Raw genomic sequence first — 14,931 nt, forward strand, 5'->3', positions numbered from 1 at the left:
ATCCTACAAAGGGGCCGTCCATAAATGACGTCACGCGATGTTGGACGATTTTTGACGCCCCCTCCCCCCCCTCCTAGTCACACGGCGTCACAAAAAGTCATACCCCCCTCAAATATGACGTCATAAAGCTCTGCCCCCCTCCCCCCCCTCAAAATAAAACATGCTTCAAATCGCTTTAAACTATTGTCATTGTAGTACGTATTTCATGTGGCGCTGCACTCTGATGTTGTAGGAGAAACACATTTATTAAAAAGTCTATTTAATTAAGTAGAACGTGTTGTCTATATTTATTTAAAGTTGCGCATTTTGATGTGACGTCACATTTCTCAAACCCCCCCCCCCTCGTCACACATCGTCACAAATGTCTGACCCCCCCCCCCCCCCCAGGTGCGTGACGTTATTTATGAATGGCCCCAAAGTCCCATCACAGTGGAGAAACACAAACTCTTAGACCACAATTTTTTGTTCCCGTATTGAAACGGCTGTACGCCGTATGGACATTTCCCTGTGCAATAATTCGGAGTAAACCACACGGGTCGACAGGCGTGTGAATTATTGTATCAGTGTGTATTGTTTCGATTCGGTAGTATTCTGACGTGGTATTGTGACGTACGTAGTGTTATGACGTATGTAGTGTTATGACGTGCGTGGGCATCATGACAACATTGGGGGGGGAAGGCGGTGACACGTGGAGCAGGCAGTGCGTGCATCGCCCCGACCCCCCTGGTGGCCTAAACTACGGCAAACCACGATGAGATTGGTTTTCAACAACGATGTTAAAAGAACGCTGCACACTTAATCTTGATTTGAAGCTTTCGTGACTGCAGGAATCCATACTCTTTGGTTCTTTCGGTAAAGTCACGTGGGTGGGAAAATTAAAAATGAAAACTGCGGTTCTCCTGCTGTGTTGCGTCTCACCTGATGACGGTTGCTTGTGTTGCGATCGAAACGTCGCGACCTGTTAATTTTCTGTCTACTTATTTAAGCACGCGGTTTCAATTGAGTATGCCACTGGAGATTATGCACTTTTAAATCTAGATTTTTTTTTTACTCATTTTTGGAACTGACGTTTTATGTTTAGTTTGTCGTCCTTCCCCCGCTCCTCCGATTAGTATGGTGTGCTACGTACGGTGCAAAAGAAGTTCAACATACATGTGTAGTGACAACAGAGCCTGCATGCGGTGTGAGGGGACTAGTGGCCACGTGAGCTAATGCCAGGGGAGTCAGCTGTGAGTGTGAAGGGACTGGCGGTTACGGGAATGTTCGCGAAGGGAGCGTGGTCAGGCGACGGAAGAGGGCGGTGGAGTCTGCTCGATGGAGCGAGCGTCCAGAGTCAGCGAGAAGGATCGAGAAGGGGGGCGTGGCCTCGTGTCGGTATATAAGGGGGAGATGCGCGGGAGACTCGGGGCTGTTGCAGTGGGGGTCTCCTCCGCCTTATGTCAAGCGAACGCGTCTTCAATAAAGTGCCGTCTCAAGAGAAGTGTGGCAAGTCGACATTACACATACATACTCACACAGAGACCCATAGAGTCACACAGAGAGCCATAGACTCACACAGAGACCCATAGACTCACACAGAGACCCATAGACTCACACAGACGCATATACTCACACAGAGACCCATAGACTCACACAGAGAACCATAGACTCACACAGAGAGCCATAGACTCACACAGAGAGCCATAGACTCACACAGAGAACCATAGACTCACACAGAGGACCATAGACTCACACAGAGAACCATAGACTCACACAGAGACTCATAGACTCACACAGAGACTCATAGACTCACACAGAGACCCATAGGTTGTTGTCTTTCCTCCAGCACCTCTGATTATCACGGTTTGCTACATACGGTGCAAAAGAAGTTCAACGTACATACATAACATTTGCAAATATGCTTGGGTTCATTTCACCACTCGCTGCCTCCCAGTGGAATTGTAAAGCTCTTGCCCCACAGTGGAGCAGGCGAACTCCACATTTTATTTTCACGAATTTATTTGACCAAATAAGGCCCCACTGAGCAATCTGGCCACAAATGACAGCTCAACGAATTCGCTTATCACGTGGAAATACATCGCAAATAAATAATCTCAACGCGTGACATTGATTCTAAATGTGGAGGGAAAAACCGGAGGGGTCGGGAGAAAAATCCACACGGCCACGGGCAGAGAGAGAGACACGCAAACTCCAGATATACAGCAGGCGTCAGGGTCGGGATCGAACCCACGAACTCCTGCATACCAGGCGAGGGAGTTAACATCCCACCACTGAGAGAGATACGCAAACTCCAGATATACAGCAGGCGTCAGGGTCGGGATCGAACCCACGACCTCCTGCATACCAGGCGAGGGAGTTAACATCCCACCACTGAGAGAGACACGCAAACTCCAGATATACAGCAGGCGTCAGGGTCGGGATCGAACCCACGACCTCCTGCATACCAGGCGAGGGAGTTAACATCTCACTACGGAGAGAGACACGCAAACTCCAGATATACAGCAGGCGTCAGGGTCGGGATCGAACCCACGACCTCCTGCATACCAGGCGAGGGAGTTAACATCCCACCACTGAGAGAGACACGCAAACTCCAGATATACAGCAGGCGTCAGGGTCGGGATCGAACCCACGACCTCCTGCATACCAGGCGAGGGAGTTAACATCTCACTACGGAGAGAGACACGCAAACTCCAGATATACAGCAGGCGTCAGGGTCGGGATCGAACCCACGACCTCCTGCATACCAGGCGAGGGAGTTAACATCCCACCACTGAGAGAGACACGCAAACTCCAGATATACAGCAGGCGTCAGGGTCGGGATCGAACCCACGACCTCCTGCATTCCAGGCGAGGGAGTTAACATCTCCTAGCCACCGCAGCATAGTCGCGTGACCGGCACTTTTAAAAATCGAGACATTGGAGCCAGTCGAAAAGAAACGCCACTCAATAAATCAACAAATAATCAGACGTAACATTTTAAATTGTTTTTACTTAAAACACCCAGGCCGTATATCGCAGGCTGCCCAACGTAAGCTTGAAGCATTCTTAGCGTGTAAAAAAATATATACATATGTATTTATATATTAAAGCAAAAGTAACGATTTAGTGACACCACACGGCTTCATGTATACCACAACATCGGTACAGTATTACGGATTGGGGAAGTGTAAAGGGGTTTGTAGTGATGTTGTCCTAAAGAACTCCACTCAGCCTCCCAACACGTTCACATCACGAGACCATTCTGGCACTCTTCAAAGTATGACAAAAAAAATCTTAAGTGTTACCCCTTCCTGGCAATAAAACAAGGGGTGTAAAGATGTACAAACACCAAATAAAAAAACTTTTTACAAGGGATGAAGGACTGCATTGACCACGCGTACTTGTGGTTAACATGCATGCAAACATGCTCTGATAATACATGCATTGTCTTTTTTGAAATCGAAGAAGGCTGTCTTTGGTATAGGCCAAGCAGTTTCAAAGACAATGCATATATAATTATCAGAGCGTGTTTGTTTGCATGTTCACCACAAGTACTGTGTGTGGTTAATGCAGCCTTCATTCCTTGCAAAAGGTTTCTATTTGGCTTTTGAACATCATGTTTTATTGCCAGAGAGAGGTTAAGCACCTTTTTTTATTTTTCATACGTTAACATGCAGACGCCACGCCGCACAGATGACGTGTCTCCTTGCCTCTGTTGAGCACGCATACGAGACGCACACCGATTTCTGTTCAACATTTCTGTGGCTTCATTCGGTGATCGCGCTACGATCGGTCTGAGATATTTGTCTGCCCGAGCCGATTCACGCTACGGGTAATGTATTCCTTTAACACCAATCTGGTACCATTGTAAAAAAAAAATTCACCACGTGACCGAGTCGGTTGTTTTTGCACCGATTCCTGTTTGCTTCATCGCTCAATCTGTGTTCAACTTGTTTTATGGTTGGCCATATTTTTGATCCCGAGGTCACCCTTGCATCTGAGACTCATCATGGTCTCTTAATTTCTCACCCGGTTCCACAAAATAAACTTGACTTGACATATCATGGAATACCTTTTTTTTGCTGGTATCAAAGTATGAAAAATAAGAATGGATTTTACCCTTTCTGGCAATAAAACAAGAGGTGTTAAGATGTTAAAACAGCAAATATATTCATTTTTTCCAGGAATAAAGTTCGCATTAACCACACGTGCCTGCGGTGAACATGCTAATACAAACATGCTCTGATAACACGTGGGCATTGTCTTTGAAACCGATTGGCCTACACCAGAGGCAGCCTTCTTGATGGCCCAGTCTCACCAGAGTCAGACCAGAGGACGCCAGAAGGCGAACAGTACTTACATTGCCAGAAAGCGTAACATCTATTCTGGCAAAATGTCCCATGACATAAACAAATACATCTCTAACCCTAATCAGCCCCGGAAGCCTTCCACGAATACATTATTTTGGCATCGCTGATTCAGTAAAAGCGAATTCTCTGGCCAGTTTAACCTCTGTGGAGAGACAGATACTGTGTGTATATATATAATTACAGTAATACCCCAACTTAAGTCTCCCGCTTCTTGATGGCATAGTCTCACCAGAGTCAGAGCAGAGAACGCCAAAAGGCGAACGGTACTCTTATTTCCAGAAAGGGTAAAACATATTCTTGCTTTTCATGCTTTGACTTGACTTGACAGATGCAAAGGGAGGAATTTGATCAGCCTCAACACAAACCCACTCATCGTCTTTATTCATACTGCACGAATCTGATGAGCTTTGAAGCTCTTTGCACAGATGTTCAGCCTTGACGCTACGCCACTGAGTGGTGTAGCGTGGTGGCTGCCATGGGTCCTGCAGCGAAGGATGAAATGGAATCCCCTGTCCAAGTGCCCTATCTTCGTAGCCCAGCGTCCGGAACCCGCCATGGTGCAGTTGCACTGCCTACACACTCAATGGATATGCTGATTACCGCAGTTTTAACATTGACCCACAGCCTCGACACAGACACACAGCCTTAACACTGACACAGCCTCAACACTTACACACAACACAACCTCAACACTGACCCACAGCCTCAACACTCACCCACAGCCTCAACACTGACCCATAGTCTCAACACTGACACACAACCTCAACACTGACACACAACCTCAACACTGACACACGGTCTCAACACTGACCCACAGCCTCAACACTGACACACAACCTCAACACTGACACACAGTCTCAACACTGACACACAGTCTCAACAGTGACACACAGTCTCAACACTGACACACAGTCTCAACAGTGACACATAGTCTCAACACTGACACACAGTCTCAACACTGACACAGTCTCAACACTGACACACAGTCTCAACACTGACACACAGTCTCAACACTGACACACAACCTCAACACTGACACACAGTCTCAACACTGACACACAGTCTCAACAGTGACACACAGTCTCAACACTGACACAGCCTCAACACTGACACAGCCTCAACACTGACACAGTCTCAACACTGACACACAGACTCAACACTGACACACAGCCTCAACACTGACACACAGTCTCAACACTGACACAGTCTCAACACTGACACACAGTCTCAACACTGACACACAGTCTCAACACTGACCCACAGCCTCAACACTGACACACAGCCTCAACACTGACACACAGTCTCAACACTGACACACAGTCTCAACACTGACACAGTCTCAACACTGACACAGTCTCAACACTGACACAGCCTCAACACTGACACACAGTCTCAACACTGACACACAGTCTCAACACTGACACAACCTAAACACTGACACAGCCTCAACACTGACACACAGTCTCAACAGTGACACACAGTCTCAACAGTGACACACAGTCTCAACACTGACACACAGTCTCAACACTGACACACAGTCTCAACACTGACACACAGCCTCAACACTGACACACAGTCTCAACACTGACACACAGTCTCAACACTGACACAGTCTCAACACTGACACAGCCTCAACACTGACCCACAGCCTCAACACTCACCCACAACCTCAACACTGACACACAGTCTCAACACTGACACACAGTCTCAACACTGACACACAGTCTCAACACTGACACACAGTCTCAACACTGACACACAGTCTCAACACTGACACAGTCTCAACACTGACACACAGTCTCAACACTGACACACAGTCTCAACACTGACACACAGTCTCATTCTGACACACAGCCTTAACACTGACACAACCTCAACACTGACACACAGTCTCAACACTGACACAGTCTCAACACTGACACACAGTCTCAACACTGACACAACCTAAACACTGACACAGCCTCAACACTGACACACAGTCTCAACAGTGACACACAGCCTCAACACTGACACACAGTCTCAACACTGACACAGTCTCAACACTGACACAGCCTCAACACTGACACACAGTCTCAACACTGACACACAGTCTCAACACTGACACACAGTCTCAACACTGACACACAGTCTCAACACTGACACAGCCTCAACACTGACACACAGCCTCAACACTGACACACAGTCTCAACACTGACACACAGCATCAACACTGACACAGTCTCAACACTGACACACAGTCTCAACACTGACACAGTCTCAACACTGACACAGCCTCAACACTGACACACAGTCTCAACACTGACACACAGTCTCAACACTGACACACAGTCTCAACACTGACACACAGTCTCAACACTGACACAGCCTCAACACTGACACACAGCCTCAACACTGACACACAGTCTCAACACTGACACACAGCATCAACACTGACACAGTCTCAACACTGACACACAGTCTCAACACTGACACAGTCTCAACACTGACACAGTCTCAACACTGACACACAGTCTCAACACTGACACACAGTCTCAACACTGACACAGCCTCAACACTGACACAGTCTCAACACTGACACACAGTCTCAACACTGACACAGTCTCAACACTGACACACAGTCTCAACGCTGACCCACAGTCTCAACACTGACACAGCCTCAACACTGACACAGCCTCAACACTGACACACAGTCTCAACACTCACCCACAACCTCAACACTGACACAGTCTCAACACTGACACACAGCCTCAACACTGACACACAGTCTCAACACTGACACACAGTCTCAACACTCACCCACAACCTCAACACTGACACACAGTCTCAACACTGACACACAGTCTCAACACTGACACACAGTCTCAACGCTGACACACAGTCTCAACACTAACACACAACCTCAACACTGACACAGTCTCAACACTGACACACAGCATCAACACTAACACACAACCTCAACACTGACACACAGCATCAACACTAACACACAACCTCAACACTGACACACAGTCTCAACACTGACACACAGTCTCAACACTGACACACAGTCTCAACACAGACACACAGTCTCAACACTGACACACAGTCTCAACACTGACACAGTCTCAACACTGACACACAGCCTCAACACTGACACAGCCTCAACACTGACACAGTCTCAACACTGACACACAGTCTCAACACTGACACACAGTCTCAACACTGACACACAGTCTCAACACTGACACAGCCTCAACACTGACACACGGTCTCAACACTGACACACAGTCTCAACACTGACACACGGTCTCAACACTGACACACAGTCTCAACACTGACACAGCCTCAACACTGACACACAGTCTCAACACTGACACACAGTCTCAACACTGACACACAGTCTCAACACTGACACACAGTGTCAACACTGACACAGCCTCAACACTGACACACAGTCTCAACACTGACACAGTCTCAACACTGACACACAGTCTCAACACTGACACAGTCTCAACACTGACACACAGTCTCAACACTGACACACAACCTCAACACTGACACACAGTCTCAACACTGAACCACAGCCTCAACACTGACACACAGTCTCAACACTGACACAACCTCAACACTGACACAGTCTCAACACTGACGCACAGTCTCAACACTCACCCACAACCTCAACACTGACCCATAGTCTCAACACTGACACACAGTCTCAACACTGACACACAGTCTCAACACTGACACACAACCTCAACACTGACACACAGTCTCAACACTGACACAGTCTCAACACTGACCCACAGCCTGAACACTGACACACAACCTCAACACTGACACACAGTCTCAACGCTGACCCACAGTCTCAACACTGACACACAGTCTCAACACTGACACACAACCTCAACACTGACACAGTCTCAACGCTGACCCACAGTCTCAACACTGACACACAGTCTCAACACTGACCCACAGTCTCAACACTGACACACAGTCTCAACAGTGACACACAGCCTCAACAATGACACACACCCTCAACACTGACACACAGTCTCAACAATGACACACACCCTCAACACTGACACACAGTCTCAACACTGACACACAGTCTCAACACTGACACACAGTCTCAACACTGACACACAGTCTCAACACTGACACACAGTCTCAACACTGACACACAACCTCAACACTGACACACAGTCTCAACACTGACACAGCCTCAACACTGACACACAGTCTCAACACTGACACAGCCTCAACACTGACACACAGTCTCAACACTGACACACAGCATCAACACTGACACACAGACTCAACACTGACACACAGTCTCAACACAGACACACAGTCTCAACACTGACACAGTCTCAACACAGACACACAGTCTCAACACTGACACACAGTCTCAACACTGACACACAGTCTCAACACTGACACACAGTCTCAACACTGACACACAGTCTCAACACTGACACACAGTCTCAACACTGACACACAGCCTCAACACTGACACACAGTCTCAACACTGACACACAGTCTCAACACTGACACACAGTCTCAACACTGACACACAGTCTCAACACTGACACACGGTCTCAACACTGACACACAGTCTCAACACTGACACACAGTCTCAACACTGACACACAGTCTCAACACTGACACACAGTCTCAACACTGACACACAGTCTCAACACTGACACACAGTCTCAACACTGACACACAGCCTCAACACTGACACACAGCCTCAACACTGACACACAGTCTCAACACTGACACAGCCTTACTTGCAGACTGCCTTTTCCGAAAGTGGCCATTAGGGGGCGCAATAGGCCAAGCTTGGCCAATGGACGCCTCGCCCGTCACAAGTGACGGTACAACAGCCTCAATGTCCACGCCATCCCAATTACCCACAGATCCAATTGCTGCGCGACTCCCTCTTATCCGTGCTCCTTGCTCACGAGCAACTTCGGGCGGGAAGGTCTCTCGGGGATTGGCGGTGCGGGAAGGTGGGGAGGTGAGGAGTTGAGGTGGGGAGTTGAGGTGGGAGGGTGTTCGTGGGTCTGGGCTCAGAGCGCCGTGATGTCGTCGCTGCACCGCACGTGCACCATGACGGTGCCGCCACCACCGCCGCCCTCCCGCGTCTCCAGCTGCAGCGTGTGCTCGTCTTCGGCCTGGTTCAGGTCCGGCAGCCCCACCTCGCCAAGGAGCTCGTCCTTTAGCCAGTGACTTGACCACACCTGGGCCGAGGGGAACAACGAGCGGGTCCGGCAGTCAGGGCCACCTTTAGGGGCTTGTGGACTAAATCATCGATTATCGCGATCGCCCCCCCACCCCCACCTCTAGCGGGGGTGAGAACTCGAAGGGACCAGGAGTCTCAATTGCAAGAGCGACCCGGGGAATTACAGCGCGATATAAAACTGTTAACAACAAAAAAAACGATAAACATTTTTTTTTATTTTACCAGGTAAGGCCCACTGAGCAACACAACTATTTTGTTCAGAAGCGACCTGGTTACACAAATGATAGGTCGACGAAGTGGGTTATCATCATCGCGTGGACATTCATAGCAGCCAAATACTCTAAAAGCATGTTTATAAGAAGTCGAGGGAAAAAACGGAGGACACGGAGACAAATCCATGCAACCATGGGGAGAGAGAGAGAGAGACGCGCAAATTCCAAATATACAGCAGCAGGCGTCGGGGTCTGGATCGAACCCACGACCTCCTGCATACCAGGCGAGGGAGATCATATCTCGCCACCACGTTGTGCCAAATATACCATGCCGATCATCGCCCCATTCTGGAAACAAACTTGGCAGGACGCTGTTGAACAGATAGTCACGAGAGTCGGGCAAGGCTTTTAACAAATAGGAATCCTTTACAAGTGCAAAGTGAGTGGTGTATTACATCCGTAGATTCCAATGGACCACCACCATCAGGATGTAGAGGCCAGGGTAAAAAAGGTGAGTTTTCAAGACGGAACGTAAATAGCTATGGGACCTATGCATTGTCTTGTTTCAAAGACAATGCATATACGGTATTATCCGAGCGTGTTTGTTTTGCAAGTACTTGGTGCCTTTGGTGCCTTGCAAAATTTAATAATACAGATATAAGTCACCTGGATAACAATGGAATAATGCAGATAATGATAATGAAATAATACAAGTACAAGTCACCTGGATGACAATGGAATAATACAGATAACGACAATGGAATAAAACAGGTATAAGTCACCTGGATGACAATGGAATAATACAGATAATGACAATGGAATGATACAGGTATAAGCCACCTGGATGACAATGGAATAATGCAAATAATGACAATGGAATGATACAGGTACAAGCCACCTGGATGACAATGGAATAATACAGATAATGACAATGGAATAAAACAGGTACAAGTCACCTGGATGACAATGGAATACTACAGATAATGACAATGGAATGATACAGGTATAAGCCACCTGGATGACAATGGAATAATACAGATAATGACAATGGATTGATACAGGTACAAGTCACCTGGATTACAATGGAATAATACAGATGACAATGGAATAATACAAGTACAAGTCACCTGGATGACAATGGGCTTGTCTGGCCTGCGCTGGTAGAAGATGGCCCTCGTGTTGAAGGCGGCCTCCTGCGTGCCCTTGAAGACGTCGGTCTGCACCCGCATGTCCTCGCAGATGATCACTCCATACGGGCTGATGCCTGGGCAAGACGTCGCGCGCTCTTCACTTCTGGTGGTGGAACCGGGAGGTGCGCGCTGGTGCCATGCGGTCAGAGGTCAGAGCACCAAGCTGGCAGCATGTAAGAACATGTTTGTCCCTGTCATGGGAATGTGGAATTTCCACCGCTGGCTCCTGGGATCCAACAACGCAGCTGTGCATCATCGCCGTTATCATCGGTTGAGTCTTTGCGGGCAAAGCTCGACGTTGGAACTCCCTCCTGCCATCATCGTCCAGTCCCCCCCAGGTGTAATAATAGGGTCAGTGGCAAAAGCCCGCGCCTGCTATGAGCGCGGTTGGCTACGTACGTTGCGAAAGAAGTTCAACACACACACACATACATGTCATTGTGAGAACCCCGTTCAGTTCGAGAAACACGTTGTGCTCTTGCCAATGACAACTTTGGAAGAAGAAGAAGAAGAAGAAAGAACAATAGCAACGTGAAGAAAGGCCACTGCCTGAAACGTTTCCTATTATTATTTTTCTTTTCACTTTCAAGGCCACACACACACACACTGTATTATTGACAAACGTGTTAAAGTTTTTGTTTTTGTGGCAGCAGCATCAACAGCCACAGCAGCAGTAGTAACAGCAGCAGCAGCAGCAGCAAAAGCAGCAACAGCAACAACAGAAACAGTAGCAGTAGTTACAGCAGCAGCAGCAGCAAAAGCAGCAACAACAGCAGCAGCATCAGCAGCAATAACAGCAGCAGCATCAGCAGCAACAACAGCAGCAGCAAAAGCAGCAACAACAGCAGCAGCATCAGCAGCAACAACAGCAGCAGCATCAGCAGCAATAACAGCAGCAGCATCAGCAGCAGCAGCATCAGCAGCAGCAACAACGAGAGCAGCAGCAAGACGACCAACCGACCAGGTCAAACTAATTTTTAGGTTTTTTTACCAGGTAAGGTCAACTGAGATATGTACAGGAATTCCTCTGCTTACGAACATTCGACTTACGTACTTTCAGAGATACGAACAAATCTGTCCGTACGTCCAGTTGCAGCCTGTTCGTACCGAGAGTCGGAAGTTCAACCACCCCACAATAGAGGGCGGTGGATGCATCTACATCTATAGAACGTGAAGAACCAGTGGCATCTACATCTATAGAACGTGAAGAACCAGTGGCATCTACATCTATAGAACGTGAAAAACCACTGGCATCTACATCTATAGAACGTGAAGAACCACTGGCATCTACATCTATATAACGTGAAGAACCAGTGGCATCTACATATATAGAACGTGAAGAACCAGTGGCATCTACATATATAGAAAGTGAAGAACCAGTGGCATCTATATCTGCAGAACGTGAAAACCAGTGCCATCTACATCTGCAGAATGTGAAGAACCAGTGGCATCTACATATATAGAACGTGAAGAACCAGTGACATCTGCAGAACGTGAAGAACCACTGGCATCTATATCTGCAGAACGTGAAGAACCAGTTGCATCTACATCTGCAGAACGGGAAGAACCAGTGGCATCTACATCTATAGAACGTGAAGAACCAGTGGCATCTACATATATAGAACGTGAAGAACCAGTGGCATCTACATCTATAGAACGTGAAGAACCAGTGGCATCTACATCTATAGAACGTGAAGAACCAGTGGCATCTACATATATAGAACATGAAGAACCAGTGGCATCTACATCTATAGAACGTGAAGAACCAGTGGCATCTACATCTATAGAACGTGAAGAACCACTGGCATCTACATCTATAGAACGTGAAGAACCAGTGGCATCTACATATATAGAACGTGAAGAACCACTGGCATCTACATCTGTAGAACATGAAGAACCAGTGGCATCTACATCTATAGAACGTGAAGAACCAGTGGCATCTATATCTATAGAACGTGAAGAACCAGTGGCATCTATATCTATAGAACGTGAAGAACCAGTGACATCTACATCTGTAGAACGTGACGAACCAGTGGCATCTACATCTATAGAACGTGAAGAACCAGTGGCATCTATATCTATAGAACGTGAAGAACCAGTGGCATCTACATCTATAGAACGTGAAGAACCAGTGACATCTACATCTATAGAACGTGAAGAACCAGTGGCATCTACATCTATAAAACGTGAAGAACCAGTGGCATCTACATCTATAGAACGTGAAGAACCAGTGGCATCTACATCTATAGAACGTGAAGAACCAGTGGCATCTAAATATATAGAACGTGAAGAACCAGTGGCATCTACATCTATAGAACGTGAAGAACCACTGGCATTTACATCTATAGAACGTGAAGAACCAGTGGCATGTACATCTATAGAACGTGAAGAACCAGTGGCATCTACATCTATAGAACGTGAAGAACCAGTCGCATCTACATGTATAGAACGTGAAGAACCAGTGGCATCTACATCTATAGAACGTGAAGAACCACTGGCATTTACATCTATAGAACGTGAAGAACCAGTGGCATCTAATATATAGAACGTGAAGAACCACTGGCATCTACATCTGTAGAACGTGAAGAACCAGTGGCATCTACATCTATAGGACGTGAAGAACCAGTGGCATCTATATCTATAGAACGTGAAGAACCAGTGACATCTACATCTATAGAACGTGAAGAACCAGTGGCATCTACATCTATATAACGTGAAGAACCAGTGGTATCTACATATATAGAACATGAAGAACTAGTGGCATCTACATCTATAGAACGTGAAGAACCAGTGGCATCTACATCTATAGAACGTGAAGAACCACTGGCATTTACATCTATAGAACGTGAAGAACCAGTGGCATCTACATATATAGAACGTGAAGAACCACTGGCATCTACATCTATAGAACGTGAAGAACCAGTGGCATCTACATCTATAGAACGTGAACAACCAGTGACATCTACATCTATAGAACGTGAAGAACCAGTGGCATCTACATCTATATAACGTGAAGAACCTTGGCATCTACATATATAGAACATGAAGAACCAGTGGCATCTACATCTACAGAACGTGAAGAACCAGTGGCATCTACATCTATAGAACGTGAAGAACCAGTGGCATCTACATATATAGAACATGAAGAACCAGTGGCATCTACATCTATAGAACGTGAAGAACCAGTGGCATCTACATCTATAGAACGTGAAGAACCAGTGGCATCTACATCTATAGAACGTGAAGAACCAGTGACATCTGCAGAACGTGAAGAACCACTGGCATCTATATCTGCAGAACGTGAAGAACCAGTGGCATCTACATCTGCAGAACGTGAAGAACCAGTGGCATCTACATCTGCAGAACGTGAAGAACCAGTGGCATCTACATCTATGGAACGTGAAGAACCAGTGGCATCTACATATACAGAACGTGAAGAACCAGTGGCATCTACATCTGCAGAATGTGAAGAACCAGTGGCATCTATATCTGCAGAACATGAAGAACCAATGGCATCTACATCTGCAGAACACGAAGAACCAGTGGTATCTACATCTACAGAACGCGAAGAACCAGTGGTATTTACATCTACAGAAGATTATACAATTTTTAAAGCCATTCCCCGTGTTTAGTGTACATGCCGTACAGCGTGTTTGGAATCAGCTGGAGTGAAGTTGGACTTTCGAACAGCAAACCTCCGGAACCTAACTCGTTCGTAAAGAGAGGCGTCCCTGTACAGCGCTTGTTTAAGAAGCAACCTGGCTATCACAAATTATAGCCCAACGAAGTGTCCTTATCATCATCGCGTGGTATACAGGAGGTCGTAGGCTTGATCCCGACCCTGATGCCTGTTGTATATTTGGAGTTTGCGTCTCCCTCTCTCTCCCCATGGTCGCGTGGATTTTTCTCGCGGTCCTCCAGTTGTTTCTCCCTCCACATTTAGAATCAACGTCACG

The 14,931-nt window shown here is 47.0% G+C and overlaps 1 protein-coding gene across 1 annotated transcript in view; it reads right to left on the minus strand.

The window, feature by feature from the left end:
- Nucleotides 1-1,805: 1,805 nt before the first annotated feature.
- Nucleotides 1,806-14,931, minus strand: part of LOC116954420 (calpain-5-like) — a 50,000-nt gene continuing 36,874 nt past the window's right edge. Inside the window, exons 11-15 of the mRNA XM_076052345.1 lie at nucleotides 10,913-11,049; nucleotides 8,231-9,571; nucleotides 7,341-7,505; nucleotides 6,222-6,896; nucleotides 1,806-6,167 (exon numbers count right to left, since the gene is read on the minus strand). Of these exons, the coding sequence (XP_075908460.1) occupies nucleotides 9,401-9,571; nucleotides 10,913-11,049 (308 nt within the window). The 3' untranslated portion in view covers nucleotides 1,806-6,167; nucleotides 6,222-6,896; nucleotides 7,341-7,505; nucleotides 8,231-9,400. The remainder of the gene's footprint in view (nucleotides 6,168-6,221; nucleotides 6,897-7,340; nucleotides 7,506-8,230; nucleotides 9,572-10,912; nucleotides 11,050-14,931) is intronic.

The sequence above is a fragment of the Petromyzon marinus genome, chromosome 55 (genome assembly GCF_048934315.1).
Source record: "Petromyzon marinus isolate PM22_M1 ecotype Great Lakes invasive population chromosome 55, UKy_Petmar_22M1.pri1.0, whole genome shotgun sequence".
Lineage (NCBI taxonomy): Eukaryota > Metazoa > Chordata > Hyperoartia > Petromyzontiformes > Petromyzontidae > Petromyzon > Petromyzon marinus.